The following is a 16,246-nucleotide window of genomic DNA, read 5'->3' on the forward strand; positions in this document are numbered from 1 at the left end:
TTTTGTGGCCAATTCCTCTCTTCCTCTACTGGCTTCTCTGAGATTGCCACTGCTATATCTTGATAACATGTGGAGCCATAGCCTGGCAAGCCCCTTAGCACTACTATCCCTGACTGATACTGGTTGCAACAAGATAATTGGCTGCTGTTGATGGTTTTGAATGAGTGGCTTCAAAGGCTAGCTGCTGCTGGTGGTGATTGTGGTCTGGTATTTTGGCTAGTCCTCCTGTTATGTGTGGCTGTGAGGCATGTCATGTGTTTGGGTTTCACTGCATTGTGCTTGCAAGTCATATAATACCATAAATATCCCAAAGAATTTGGGTAAATTGCACAATCGATTTCATAATGCTTGAAAATTCATCAAACAAGTTGTCAAAATAACAAACCTTTATGGGCCAGGCATGCCCCAAGATCCCTTAAAATTCAACGTTATTTGTAGTTCTATAAATAAATGGTGGGCGGAATTTTCTGCCCCCCCCCGCTTGGCAGGATCTTCCAGTCCTGCTGACGACCGCCCCCTGCGTGGGTTCCCTGGTGGCAGAAGGTAATGCAGAATAGCGTAGACATCGACGGGACCGGAAGACCCCGTCACCGGTCAATGGCGAGCTGGCTCCGCCGTCAGAAAGCACCGGGGGGAGAAAATCCAGCTCTATATCATTATTCTATAAACACTCTTGCGTGACTGCAGAAAGTAACATTGTCAAAGAAATCATTTCCATTGCGATAGATTTGGATTAATTACTAATTGCTGAGGATAAAATGTACAATTTCTGTGCCAAAAATAGCTGATAGTGTCTGAAAAGATCTTTCTAATAATTCTAGTGCTTAAACTTGCATTTAGTTACCAGAGAAGCTTTGATTTTGTAAATGTTTTAATAGTTAATGAAATTTATACCCAAAATATGAACATGTAAACTAAGGAATAAAATTTTTTATCGTGCAATTCTGTCTTTAAAAATCCCAAATACTAAGACAGACACTAATTTGTTATGCATGATCAATAAGTTCTGTAACCTCACACTAATGGTCAGATCTTTGTGTGGTCACTAAAATAATCATAGTTTATTGTGATTGATTCTTGATATGTGAACATCAGTAACCTATACTAGAGACTTGTATAAGACATGCACCCATGCACAATTATTTCTATTACTCTGGTACATTTTAATATTTTAAAGTGCGTTATTCTGTGAGGGAAAAAAGTTTTGATATGTAAACCTGGTATTGTCTTTGCAGTCATTCTTTCTCACTTGATCAAAAATTCACAAAGGTAATATTGTTAGAAAGAAAAATCCCAATGCTCCACTTGTACAGTGGAAATCCTCTCCAGAAAATAAAATTTATTGATTGTTCTTCAGTTACAAGCGTTTACATGTTAAAGCGAATTATACCAGATGTGATGTACTTCCACTGATATTTTTTCACATCTCATGGACTCGACAGCTTTGCAGTAAATCACAGGAACCATTTCCTTTTGGAGAGAATGATTACTGCTTAAAGGTTCTGAATAGGCATTGCACAAGATACAGTACAACAAGTGCACTGCTTACAGCTGCTCTGAAACCAAACTACAGAGTGCACGTTTTACACCCATTTCACCTATTTTGCATAGCTTTGCTTAATTTACTCTGCTACGGTCACTTTTAGTTCACCTAATATTAAAATTGGGAAAAAGTGTACAAGGTGTTTTAAATTTGAGTATTCTCCATAGATTCAGGAATTAGATAGAAATCATAGAAACCCTACAGTACAGAAAGAGGCCATTCGGCCCATCAAGTCTGCACCGACCACAATCCCACCCAGGCCCTACCCCCATATCCCTACATATTTTACCCACTAATCCCTCTAATCTACGCATCCCAGGACACTAAGGGGCAATTTTAGCATGGCCAATCAACCTAACCCGCACATCTTTGGACTATTGGACTATTTGGAATATTTTAGATCTTATCTAAAATATTCACATTTATTCATGTTATCTTCAATTTTAAAAAGAATTTCTAATAATTGAATGTGATGATGCCTCCTTGGTGAAATCCTACAAAATAATTCAAGGGAAGTGAGATATTTGCTTTGCTGGGTAGAGTTCCATTACCGTGCAGTAAACTTTGTTTTCTGTAGACCATGTACAAGATATTCACACCATAATAGTATTTGCTCACTGTTGAGATCTTGAAAGGAATTAATTTGAACTTTATATTCCGTTATGAAAGAAACACATTGTTCATGATGACTATTCTTGCATCTCCTTGATATGAGCTGTATAGCCTCTTTATGTTATCATACAATAATCTGTTCTTTATACAAGCTAGTTATTTCTGCTGAAATAATGTAAATATCTGCATTGATTCTCTTCATGAGACACTGAAGGGCTGATTTTAATTCAGAGCCGTGAATGTGGCCGGCATGGAAGAGGTGAACAAGAAGTATCTGTGGTGTTGTCAGCAAGAGACCTAGGGTGATTTTAATTCCCATGTCTCATTTTGATATGATTGAATGCCTACCCACCTGGATGCTTTGGGGAATGGGCAACCAGCGACTTTCCCCACAGGAGCAATATGTGAGCTGTCCATCTGTTTTACTGAGGTCACTAGGGAAGCTCCCCATAGGAGCAGTAGGGTTAGGAAATCTACTTATAAGAAAGGTACCCTGGGTGCTCGCTTGGTTGAAAAATGAATCAAAGGGAATTATTGTGTTGGGACTTATTCATCACCGTTATCGCATTTAATTCTTTTGTCTTCAGTGTAGTTTTATAGGAGCTTTGTTCTAATGTTCATTGACGTAGAAGTTGGCTGAATAGTTCTGTTAATGCAGGATTAAGAGGGTGTTGAAAGAGGACTATTAATATAGGAAGCCTTTGTGTGAGCTTTTGGGGTGGGGGTTGGGAAGGTGAACTGATCAGCGCTGTTGCAGAGCAATTCACTCATCCCTTACATCTCTTGCTGCAAGGTGCTCAGGTGGTTGTCTTCTTTCTGCTGCTCTAACACTTTCGCCTTGGTTTCATTTGATGGAGTTTGCCGTTGTACCTCCTCCAAATGCAGGAATCCTCATGATGTGCCACTGGTTTTGATTGTTAACTGTGTTGCTAAACTATGGAGGTGGCATGAGTTACATGTGTAGGGAATATCCCTTGTACACCAGCTGCCATCCTGCAAATATTAAGTATTAAGGGGATGGCGGGACTGTTGCAGGATGAATCCATCATGATGGCTGCTGTGGGTATCTTGTGCAAGTTGCACAATTCTGTTTCTGTGATTGGAGACTACTTGGTCTTTTTTCCGAGTGGCCATCTTTCATATTAATTTCCCTTATGTAATTATATTTTGATGAGTTAAGAAGTTGAGTAAAGATGGTAGTGGATGAGATCGCATTATTAGCGTAGCAGTAAAATACTCCACTGTAAATGCAGCCACCCTTTTCTGGTTGGTTGCAAAATCAGCTCCTGTACGTTTGATCAATACTTGAATCAAAGTCTGAGTTTGACTGCAAGATTGAGAGTGGCTTCATTGCTTATTAGTTGCAAAGTCATCTTCCTTTGAAAAAGTAAACATCCAATTTCCAAGAGTAAATATTGAAGACTATTTTATAACTTAGTGAAATAAATTTGGAGAAGCCAAACATCTGTCGGTATTGAAAATAGCCATTATGAACTAAATAACTCATTAGTCATTGTTCACTGACAAAACCTAATTCTCCCGTATACATGTTTAACAAAAGAATCGGTACAAACTGTAATTTATTCCTCTTAAAATATATATCCTCATTATAATCCTCTAAGTTCTGGAATTGTGTTGTAAGACTATCTGACCTTGAGTCATGTTTCTTTTATGCTGCATTTCATGGCGAGTTATGCTTATGGTTTGCTCACAACTCATTATAGCATGCAAAATTCTTGGCTCCCAAGGCTTGCGATAATGAGGGTGGAGCATGCCATTGATGCAGCTTTACCTTTTGTTTAGGATAGGGGTTGTGAAAATTGCTTCCTCAGTTGTGCTTGGGGAGGGCAAGTCATCCAGTTTCCCTGCTGCTGATTGCTACGGGCTTACCTCTTCTGAACATGCGCGTGTGTCGGTGCAAGGTGAGAAAGCGATCAGGCTCAATCTTGGCTGCGATGTGCTCTGTAATTGGATAGCCTGCTGGCACTCACTGCTAAGACTGATACATGAATAATGACCACTTGGGTGAGATATTTGAGGGCAATGAAAGTCCACGGAAAAATACTCCAGTGAGCAAAGGAACGCCTTCAGGAGGGAGATGAGAACTTTTTTTAAATTCCAGTTCTTTACTGTCACCACACTAATTGTTAAACATGGTTTATGGAAAAGGACTGTGTTGTTCTTGATTAAAAAAAAGGATAATCTTTATTGCACAATTATAAAATTCCATGAAGCAGATTGTACTTTGTACGGTTAGGTAAATTAATTTGTATATTTAATGAAGCTAGCAACATTGCAGCTCCATGAATTATTAAATTTTTAAATTGATTTGAAGATAATGCAAAGATGCGGAAGTATTCTGAATGTTTTAAGTAAAGATTTATGGGCAATGTTGGAATTTAAATCTTAATTAATATACAGATTTTTACAATTTTCATGCTATCAGCCGTAACCTCTTTGGGTTTGCCATGTGTATTAAGTCTGTTATTTATGCTATGGGTCAGTTTATTTCTGTGCTGTGCAAGTGTTTGGATAGGGTGGGTGGTGGTCTTGGGCTAGATGCTCTGTCAGAGGGTCAGTGCAGACCCAATGGGCCAAATGGCCTCCTTCTGCACTGTAAGGATTTTATGATTTAAGCCCCTATGATATTCCATTGTCTTTATACTTTTGGTTTCATTGAACTTATTATGGGAAAGCTTCCTAATTTATTTTTGCCTCAATCACGTACAGAAAAGGAACTCTTATGTTACAACTCCAGTTTCTTATCCATATCACAATAAAAGGTCTCAAACTAAAATTCATCACATAACAAATATGTGAAAATCTTCAAAATTAATTTTCAATTGACATATCCACTGACTGATTCAGGGATTAGTAAATTGGTTTTTAAAAAAAACAATTTCTACCTGATTTGCCTCTGTAAAAAGTGATTCTGCCTACTCCTAACTGAACGTAAGTTGTGTTGGTGAAATGATTATGATAATGTGGCCGATCTCATCGCTGGTATGATGGGTGCATCCCAGGACCAGAGATTCAGCGCCAACTTCTGGAATGGAAACAGCTTGAGATATGAGAACAAGTTTAGAGTGTCACAAATAGGCTTACATTAACACTACAATGAAGTTACTGTGAAAATCCCTGAGTCGCCACACTCCAGTACCTTTTCGGGTACACTGAGGGAGAATTTAGCATGGCGAATGCACCTAACCAGCATGTCTTTCAAACTGTGGGAGGAAACCAGAGCACCCGAAGGAAACCCACGCAGACATGGGGAGACTCTGCATAGACAGTCACCCAAGCTGGGAATTGAACCTAGGCCCCTGGCGCTGTGAGGCAGCAGTGTTAATCACTGTGCCGCCCACAAAAGGTTGCCTTCCTTTTTGCAACTTTTAAGTCTCTAGGTCAGCATACGCTGAGAGACTGTTTTCAAGACTTAGCTGCATATTAGACTTCAGGACAACCAGCCAAGTTTAATGCAACTGCTTTAAGTATATAAGCAAAGTACTGTGGCTGCTGGAATCTGAATCAAGAACACCTATCTCTCCTGATGGATGTTGGCAGACCTGCTGAGTTTTTCCAGCATCCTCTGTTCTTGTTTCAAGTATACGTTTGATAGAGCTGCCATTGGAAGTGCCATTGAAGCAATAAAAATGATGTCTTCAGCTTGATGCGCAATCAATTAGGCAAAAGACTACTTGTGTGCCAATACAACTGTAGGCTTTTATTCATTACAGAACTATGAGCACATCCCAACAGATAACCGACCCGAACTGAACAAGGGGGAGGAAACAGCCACCTTTATACTAGGTGACAGTTATACTCGGCAGGGGATGTGTCCAGGCATGACAAACACACAATGGTGGTCCAGGCAGGACAAAGGTGCAACTGAAGTCCACCACACAGCTTAACAATTTTTTTAGTCTCATTACTTTTTTGAGGATTTGTGATATTCAAAATAAAATTGTTTTTTGCTTTTACTCCATTATTTCTCTGTTGTTTTTGATGCTAAAAACAAAACCTGATAAAACTGCCCAGAGTTTTAAATTGGCAATGACCTGATTTTGAACATCTTTCCACGATGTAAAAGTGATTTTTGAAAATCACAAACGCCCTGCCCACTCTCTCAATCTCTGCTCCCCCCCCGGCCCCCCCCCCCCTCCCTCAAAAAAGCTGCCCAGTTCCTGTAGATCCAACTGGTTCTCCATATTCAGAAAGTTCCCAACTGAACCATAGACCACAACAAAACTAGTTCTCCAAAAGCTTTCACAAAGCTGATTTCTCTGCCCTGCTTTTACTGTACTGAATTCCTTCTGACCTCTGACCTTCTTTGTCTGGCTGTTCTTGCCCTTCATTGCTGTCTTCCTATTTCCAGTAAATGGGAGGGTATAAAGTTGTAGAATAAGCTGAGGGAGGTAACATAGAAGTGTAACTGTAGGGAGACAAGGTAAAAGTGAAAGAAGTTGCAGAAACAGTAAGTGTGTAAAAATGCAGGAAGGGAGAGGGTGATGAAAAGGGGATTAAAATAGAAGAGAGACTGAAGCATTTTGTAGCCGCACTTTCCCTCACATCTCAAAACTGTACGCAGTATTCCAGGTGAGACCTCACCAACACCCTAAACAATTGCAACAAAACCTCCCTATTTTAAATGGCAACCCCTTTGCAGTAAAGGCCAAAATGCCGTTTGTCTTCTTGTTGGACCTTCAGTATGCTGTGGTGCAGAGAATACACCTGGAGGCAGGGCAACGGGAGAGATAGAGAGAGAGTCAGCCGGTTGGGAGCAAGGGACTTTATTCAGGGTGAGTGAATAGGAGAAAGAGAGTGAAAGGCATGGTTGAGCAGGGGACGAGAATATAAAGTTGAAAAGCAGTGGAGTGCAACAGTGCCACAAGTGGGATGTGGATTTCTCTGACTCAGCTGAAAGTTTCTGTTTGGGCTGTGCTGGCCCACATTATTAAAAAAATATCACATGCTCTGACTGAGCCGTGCCATGGAAGTTTCAGTATCAGTTTTAAAATTAATGTGACTAAGTTAATTATTTAAAGATGCAAAGTAAAATGGGTAAATGGGTGGCACGGTGGTTAGCACTGCTGCCTCATAGCGCCAGGGACCCAGGTTTGATTCCCCGCTTGGGTTGCTGTCTGTGTGGAGTCTGCACGTTCTCCCCATGTCTGCGTGGGTTTCCTCCCACAGTCTGAAAGATGTGCTGGTTGGGGACATTGACCCGAAAAGGCGCCGGAGTGTGGCGACTAGGGGAATTTCATAGTTACTTCACTGTACTGTTAATGCAAGCCTTACTTGTGACTAATAAATAAACTTTATTTTAGTTACGTTGCATCAGTCCAGTCACAGTGCCACTCAGTGGTCTACCTTTCCATACTTCAGTGTCCATTCATTCCACTTGTTGGGAGTATAGATCATTTCATTGTTTTTTAATTTAAGAATATTTTATTTGCAAAACGTATTGTGTGGAGTAGGGCTAATTTTCCCTTTTACATTCACTCTACAGAACTGCCTCCTCAATTAATGCTCTGAGAAGAGTATGTTGCAATAAATTGGCACTGCTGATCTGAGATTTTATACTTGTGGTTTAATGTGATGATAAATATTAATGATTTTATAGTCGACAGTTTGGAAACGTGTCATCATGTTCCCAATATGATCACTAATAGCAGCCATTATGTTATTGTATACTTTCTTCTCTTTGCGGATAACGAGAGATTGGTGTGAGTGCAAATGAGGTAAATGTACTTCCATATTAACATATCTGTGGCTAGTTAGTTATAGGCCCAACCCATGATTTCCAATTTTACTCCGTACTAATTGATCTTATAAGATCACAAATGGCTCAAAAAAGTGGAATCTGCTGACAGATAGACATATAATTATTAAAGTATCCTATGACTTTAAAGTCGGAAAAGCAGCCAGCATAATCAAGGACCCCCCTCCCCCCGGACATTCTCTCTTCCACCTTCTTCCATCAGGATAAAGATACAAAAATCTGAGGTCACGTACCAACTGACTCAAGAACAGCTTCTTCCCTGCTGCCATCAGACTTTTGAATGGACCTACCATATGTCAAGCTGATCTTTCTCTACACCCTAGCTATGATTGTAACATTATATTCTGCACCCACTCCTTTCCTTCTCCCCTATGTACTCTATGAATGGTATGCTTTGTCTGTTTAGCACGCAAGAAACACTCAGCAGCAGGTCATTGACCATAACATTTATTGCACAATATGAGTGAAGCCTATTGTTCACATATGTAACTGTAAATCATTTATTGTTCTGTGTTATAAAATATGAAAATCTGATTGAAAATGAAATATTTTCTGTTCATGTTTATATTTGGAGACCATTCCAGAATGACATTTAAAGATAGAATCATAGAATCCCTGCAGTGCAGAAGGAGGCCATTTGGCCCATTGAGTCTGCACCAACCACAATCCCACCCAGGCCCTATTTCCGTAACCCCACATATTTACCCTGCTAGTCCCCCTGACACTAAGGGTCAATTTAGCTTGGCCAATCAACCTAACCTGCACATCTTTGGAGTGTGGGAGGAAACCAGAGCACCCGTAGGAAGCCCACACAGACACGGGGAGAACGTGCAAACTCAACACAGACAGTGACCCGAGGCCAGAATTGAACCCGGGTCCCTGGCGCTGTGAGGCAGCAGTGCTAACCACTGTCTATTGATCGTGATCTATTGATTGTGATCCATTGATTGTGATGCTAAAATATGTTTAAATGGATGTTTTGCATTTGATTTTACCACATTTTGCTGCTATCAATTGAAGAATAATTTTATACATTTGTTTGTTGAATTTTCCGAGCATACAGGTGAAACCAAATTACATTCCTTGCAAGGTAATGTTTGGTGTATTCTTTTTCAGACATGGAATTCATCAAGACAAAGGGGTTCAGATGCTGGTCAAGATCTGTCAAAGGAATTATGCAATACTGCCACTTGTGTTCTGGACCAACAAGAATCATGGACCTCAAATATGTCACAACAAAAATATCAACAGCACATGGAGAGCTTTACATCTTCTCAGCCAAACCGGCAGGCAGCATCAGTGACTGCACTGCACAGTAATTCTGTGATAGACAACTTGAAGTCGCCCATGTCAAGCAAAGGAAGGCAAGACCTCGACAGGGTTTCTGACATAATAGAAAGGAAGACAGGACTCCAAACCAGTGAAGTAATGCCATTCACTCCCATAATCTCTTCAAAAAGTGAAAGACGTTGCTATGAAGGGATAGAAAGTAATAGGCGCATTAGAGCAAATAGTTCAGCTTGCAGTCAAGAATTACCCGAACCTGCGACTCAGTTAGAGCCCATTAAGGAAGAGCTGACACAAGGCACTCTGCTGAATGATTGTAAGAATCGCCTGACAGATAAAGTGAATAGTCACAAAAACATCATTGTGAGTGAACATGCACCTGAGCGGTTTCAGAGACTGTCCATGGACGTATTCCAAGATCGTGTGTGTTCAGGAGGTTTTGACATGAACATAACAGAAAACAACGTTTATCAATGGGGTAACACATTGTTATTTTTGGTCAAAGTGCACTGTTGCTGTGAGAATTTCTCTCTTGCGTGCAATGAAGTTTCTTTAGAATATCACAGAAATTCTAGTTTTATCTTATTTGAACTAGTGCACATTTTAATTATTTTAATGTAATAATTAATGCTAAATTAGTCATCTTCGGCAGGATTTTCCGGCCGCGCTCGCCCCAAGACCGGAAAATCCTGCCCGACCTTTGCGTGGTCCATGTTGCGCGTGCTACGATTCCTGTAGTGGGCAGGATGGGAAAATTATGCCCCTTGTATCTTGAATGTAGAACTTGTTTGCCAAAGGTTAGAATAGGTATTCCAATTTTCATTACTATGATCTAAAAGGCCTCTGCCCTAGTTTAACCCTTAAAGGACATCTGTTATGACACAGATTAACCTTGTTTGGAAATTAATTCCAACAAATGACCTACATGAATTAGGGACAGGAGTAGGCCACTCGGCCCCTCAAGCCTACTCTGTTATTCAATAAGATCATGGCTGATCTGATTGTAACCTCCAGCCTACCCCCCCCAATAACCTTTCATCCCCCTTTGCTTATCAAGAATCTTCCTACCTCAGCCTTAAAGATATTCGGAGACCCCACTTACACTGCCTTTTGAGGAAGAGAGTTCCAACGACTCAGGGCCCCCTAAGAGAAAACATTCCCCATACCTCTGTCTTAAATTGTTTTACAGTAAGAAGTCTCACAACACCAGGTTAAAGTCCAGCAGGTTTATTTGGTAGCACAAGCTTTCGGAGTGTCGCTCCTTCTTCATTGTTTTAAACAGTGACCCCTGATTCCACAAGAGGAAACATCCTCTCCACATCCACCCTGTAAAGACCCTTCAGGATCAACATTTCTAACTTTTACATAAAACTGAAGGAAAGGATTGTATTTCTCAATGTGTAAATAGGATTATTTTCCAGAAACCACTACTCTTAATTCCATTTAAATGCACAGCTCCCCTGAGATTACAGCAAGTTTATCCAGTGACTTAAGGATCCAGGTTTAATCCCCCTCTGCTCTGTTATTTAGAGGAGAGGTTTAAATGAGGAGGAAGAACACAAGGGGCCAGAGTTGGATGTGTGCAGAGTTTTTGAAACGTTGTAGGGATGGAGGAGCTGAGGTGGGGACCGTGGAGCGATTTAAACAATAAGGATGAGAATTTTCAAATTGAGGCATAGGTGTTTCCAGAGCCGGGTTAGATCAGTGCGCAGAGGTGTGATGGGTAAACAGGACTTGTTGGTTCAGTCACAGGCGACAGAGTTTTGGGTGAACTGAAGTTTATGGTGGGATGGAATATGGGAAGCCAGCCATGGAAATAACAAAGCAGAATGAGGCTCTCACATCAGATAGACTGGGGTAGGGGTGATGTTCGGGAGGTAGAAGGAGGTGGTCTTTGGGATGAAGAGGATATGGGGTCAGAATGTTAGCTCAGGAACAAATAGGACACATGGTTGCAGGCAGTCTGGTTCAGTCTGAGGCAGAGGCCCGGTCGGGTTTGGGATTGATGATGAAGATTCAAAGTTTAATGATGAGGGACCAAAGAAGACAATGGCTTCGGTGTTCCCAAGGCTTGATTGGAGAAAACAAAAACAGAAAATGCTGAAAAGTCTCAACAGGTCTGAGAACAGAGCTAACGATTCATAGAATCCCTACAGTACAGAAGGAGTCCATTCGGCCCATCGAGTCTGTTCCAACCACAATCCCACCCAGGCCCTATTCCCGCAATCCCACACATTTACACTGCTAACCCCCCTGATACTAGGGTCAATTTAGCAAAGCCAATCAACCTAACCCGCACATCTTTGGACTGTGGGAGGAAACCGGAGCACCCGGAGGAAACCCAAGCAGACACGAGGAGAATGCGCAAACTCCACACAGACAGTGATCCGAGGCTGAAATTGAACCTGGATCCCTGGCATTCTGAGGCAGTAGTGTTAACCACTGTGCCACCGTGCCACCCTTCGGTCTCGAGTCTGGATTATTCTTTGTCAGAGCAGCACCTGCAGTAATTTGCTTTTATCTTAATTGGAAGAAATTGTAGCCCATCCAGGATTGGATGACTAGCAACAAAGTCAGTGGACAAGTTGAGAGAAGTGGTTGTGTAGAGCAAGGTGCAACCAGTAAATGTACGGAACTTGACTGCATGATGTCGGATGATGACGCCAAGGACAACATGTCGTAATTGCAGGGTGCCAAGCATAGATTCCTGATTGAGAGGATATGTGATCAGAAGCTTAGCTCAGAGTTAACTAGGATGCTGAAGATGCAAACAGTCTCATTCAGATACACTTGAATAGCTTGCAAATAATTGACTCATTATGACTATTTTGGTGACATACCGATAGCCAACTATAAAATTGCATACCAGCAAGATGTTAATATCTCTATAAATAAGGGAAGCAAATTGTTGGCAAATGAAAAATGGTATGTATGATTTATAGGCATAGGCACTTGAAGTTTAGCTGACTGTTTACAATCTGAGGCTGTGAATTGTTTGAGAGTCAGTTTCACAGCCATGTGATAAAGAACTGGTTCTCAAACTTTTTTGTTTGAAGGACCCCTTTTCAAATGAATTAGTAATCATAGACACACAATTTAAATTATAATGCTATATAATACTCATAATAGAAAATGCATGTTTAGAGTGTTTTAATAATGATTTTAAGACAGCAAGACTAAGTAGCAATTTGAAGATTATAGCTGGTATTTTACAACCTCGCTTGGGCGAGGCTCGTAAAATCCCACCCAAGGCCAACGGAGAATTCCGTTCTGCGAGCCATGTCCGCCTCAATTTCTCGGGCGGGCGTGGCGGTTAAATTCCAGCTTATTTCTTTACTGTAGACGACAATGAGTCAGACTAGACAAACAAGAAATAAATTTCTGGCTGGAACTCTATCACCTTGCCTGCCATGGAATCGGAGCGAGCGAGGGTCTGAGAGCGGAAATTTCCGTTGACCTTGGGTGGGAATTTCCAGTCTCGCCCGAATGAGCCCGTAAAATCCTGCTAAAAGGATCAGTATGGCTTCCACTAACATTCTAGTCGGTGTCAACTGCAATGTGTTTAATGTGGTTAAAGATTGCCAGTTTAATGGCATACATATCCAATCAATTCACAGGTCACATCCAATGTAACAGCTATTGGTTAAATCAGATGAACAGCAGTATTTGGGTGCTTTACAGGCACAAAGCAGATTTCTTTCAGAAAAACCTTCCCAGTTGAGTTTCCTTCCATCCAATTCTATTTCAGAGTACTCATGTGAAAGTGACATTCTCGGGAATATTTTACAGACCTATGCAAACCCAGGCCAGATTCTGAGTGTCAGTTAATCATTCACAAAATTGTTGCAGCAGAGTGGGTTATTTAAGTGCATCAAACTGGTAGCTTTTCCATGATTACAAGAATCAAACCAGCAAGAGATTAATAATGTAACCAGAACATACTGGAAATGTTTAGGAGGCCAGGCAGCATTGTAACAGCCCTTGCTCGCTGCATGATTCAAAGAATCAGAGTAACAGCTGGCCTTCCACCTTCCCTCGCCTCCCACTGAGAATAAACACGTGATTCACCACTGACAGCCATGGCAGTCAAGGTGCCCATCACCATGAAGAACGTTGACCGGTACTTTACGACCTCACTCGGGCGAGGTTCGTAAAATCGCACCCGAGGCCAACGGAGCGAGCGAGGGTCCGACAGCGGAAATTTCCGTTGACCTCGGGCAGGAATTTCCGGTCTCGCCTGAGCAAGGCAGTAAACTCCTGATCGGTGTGGCTTCCACTAACATTCTAGTGCCTGCCAACTGTACTGTGTTTAATGTGGTTAAAGATTACCAGTTAATGGCATACATATCCAAACAATTCATAGGTCACATACAATGTAACAGCTACTGGTTAAATCAGATTAACAGCAGTACTTACAAAATACTGGAGAAAAATTCCGTTCTGCGAGCCGCGGTAGCCCAGATTCCAGGGTGGGTGTGGTGGTAAAATTGTGACCAAACAATTGACACTTTTGGAATTTCGGGAGCGGACATCTTGCCAGCAACTCATCAGGACCTAACACTAACGACCGCTAATGTATTGAAAGTGTGTTATTTTCTTTCTTCCCTTTTCTGTCTTCTGTTTCTCTCCCTCCCTATCTCTCTCTCTTTCACCTGCTAGGGAGACTGTTTTTCTGAGCCTCTGGAAAGTCTCCCCTGATGCCCAGATGTCCATGGGCTCCATTCTGAGAACCCCTGGTACAGAACAACCCGTGGGTGAATTTACGTAGCCTGATTTTTAATTTCTGTTTCTACGATTCACAGCATCCTTTGCAGTCATGGTTATGAATGTAAATGACACTTGATTGCAATTGCAGTGATAAGCAGATAGCATGCCCTGCCAAAGTAAATCCTCACATCTCGCCTGACTTTTCCACTGTCTGAGCAATTGCATGTTCTTTCCATCAGGTGGCACTGCAGGAAAATTTGTACTGGAATTGGATGAAATATAGGAAAATGCGGGAATCTGAGCCGAAACTCTGAGAGTTATTTATTGTGCAAGGTGTGCCAGTTTTAAATTGGATCAGAAAGCTATAAGCCCTATATTGTATTGAAAACCACTCAATTTGCTCAATGACCATAGGAAATGAATGTCCGTATTTGAAAGCAGTCACTGTTGAATCCCAAACTTCTTGCTTTTAAATACCACTTAGGATTTCCTGATGTAGTAATCTTGCAGTGAGCTTCAATGTGAATGCCACTCTTTTATCTCCTATGTCACCAGCTAAGTCACCCCCCTGCCATTGAAAGATTGTAGTTATTGCAGTCAGCCACTTAAACATGTCCTCCCTATTCATGTTAAGTGCATCCTTTAAATTGATCTGTTACAATCCTAAATACAGATTTTCTATCCTGCCTCCATTTTGCTAAGGGAGTTACTCTATGTTTGTTTTTCTGTCTCTTCCCCTTTAACCTCCTCCTCCACCTCGTTACTCTCCTCTCCTTGTTCTCTTCTATCCTCCTCTTCTTTCTCTTCCCTCATATTTATCATTCTTACTGTCTCCCAACTGCCAGCTGCCTTCGACCCTTTCCCCGCCTTCTTAGGTTTAGCTATCCTTACCCTCTAATTCCGCTTGGGCTGAATATTGCCCTTGGCCCGAAGCGGCAGCTTAATAGCATGGAAACGCAGTGAGCTGATTGCTTTGGGAGCTTATAATTGAAACGTGGATCTAGGCCATAATACATAGGAGCAGAATTAGGTCACTTGGCCCATCGAGTCTGCTCCGCCATTCAATCATGGCTGATATTTTTCTCATCCCCATTCTCCTGCCTTTTCCCCATAACCCCTGACCCCCTTATTAATCAAGAACCTATCTATCTCTGTCTTAAAGACACTCAATGACCTGGCCTCCACAGCCTTCTGCGGCAAAGAGTTCCACAGATTCACCGCTCTCTGGCTGAAGAAATTCCTCCTCATCTCTGTTTAAAGGATTGTCCCTTTAGCCTGAGGTTGTGCCCTCTGGTTCTAGTTTTTCCTACTCGTGGAAATATCCTCTGCACGTCCACTCTATCCAGGCCTCGCAGTATCCTGTAAGTTTCAATAAGATCCCCCCTCATCCTTCTAAACTCCAACGCGTACAGACCCAGAATCCTCAGCCATTCCTCATACGACAAGCTCTTCATTCCAGGGATCATTCTTGTGAACCTCCTCTGGACCTTTTCCAAGGTCAGCACATCCTGCCTTAGATATGGGGCCCAAAACTGCTCACAATACTCCAAACGGGGTCTGACCAGATCTAAGGTGCCAGATTCCAGCCTGTTCTTCGGTGGGGTAGGAGACAGCAGCACCAGTGATCCATGCCACAGCTTTTTGCCATAAATAACCAATGACTTGGATGAAGAGCCAGAGGTGGTACGTGTTTCCAATAACATGACAATTGGAGGCATGACAAGTTGTATGGATGGGAACAGGAAGTTTCATATGGACATTGATGATAAAGTGGGCACAACTATGGCAGATTGGAATTTAATCTATGATTCTATGAAATATGAGGTCATCCACTTTGGAATTGAGAAAGACAAATTGGAAAATTTTCTAAGTAGTGACTAGCTGCTGAGGTGGGGCAAGAGAATTTAGATATCTATTCATGTACATAGTCACTTAAATTTAGTGCACAGGTACTAGAGCGAAGGAATAAAAATTTCTTTCTGAAAGGTTTGAATATATAGTTGAATAAGTTCTGTTTCATTTGGTCAAACCCGATCTGTGTCCTATTTTCTGTTTTTGACACCCCAAATAGGAAAGTGATTTTGACCTTGGAAGATTCACCAGAATGCTACTAGGGCTTGTGGGGTTAAATTATGAGGACAGGTTGCATAAACTTAATTTCAATTCTTCTAAGATTAAACAATTGAGGGGTGATCTAATAGTGGTGTTTAAACATAATATGATTACCCCTGATGGAAGAATCCAGAACAAGGGGCCAAATTTCCCATTCCACCTGCCACGGGAATCGTAGTGGGCGAGGAGTGGACCATGGAAAAGTC

General features: G+C 41.6%; 1 protein-coding gene across 1 annotated transcript in view; it reads left to right on the top strand.

Moving 5' to 3' along the window:
- The window catches only part of kiz (kizuna centrosomal protein), a 141,452-nt gene that overhangs the window by 60,847 nt on the left and 64,359 nt on the right, over positions 1-16,246 (top strand). Inside the window, exon 5 of the mRNA XM_078230606.1 lies at positions 9,051-9,699. Within this exon, the coding sequence (XP_078086732.1) occupies positions 9,051-9,699 (649 nt within the window). The remainder of the gene's footprint in view (positions 1-9,050; positions 9,700-16,246) is intronic.

This window comes from Mustelus asterias, chromosome 15 (assembly GCF_964213995.1).
Source record: "Mustelus asterias chromosome 15, sMusAst1.hap1.1, whole genome shotgun sequence".
Classification (NCBI taxonomy): Eukaryota; Metazoa; Chordata; class Chondrichthyes; order Carcharhiniformes; family Triakidae; genus Mustelus; species Mustelus asterias.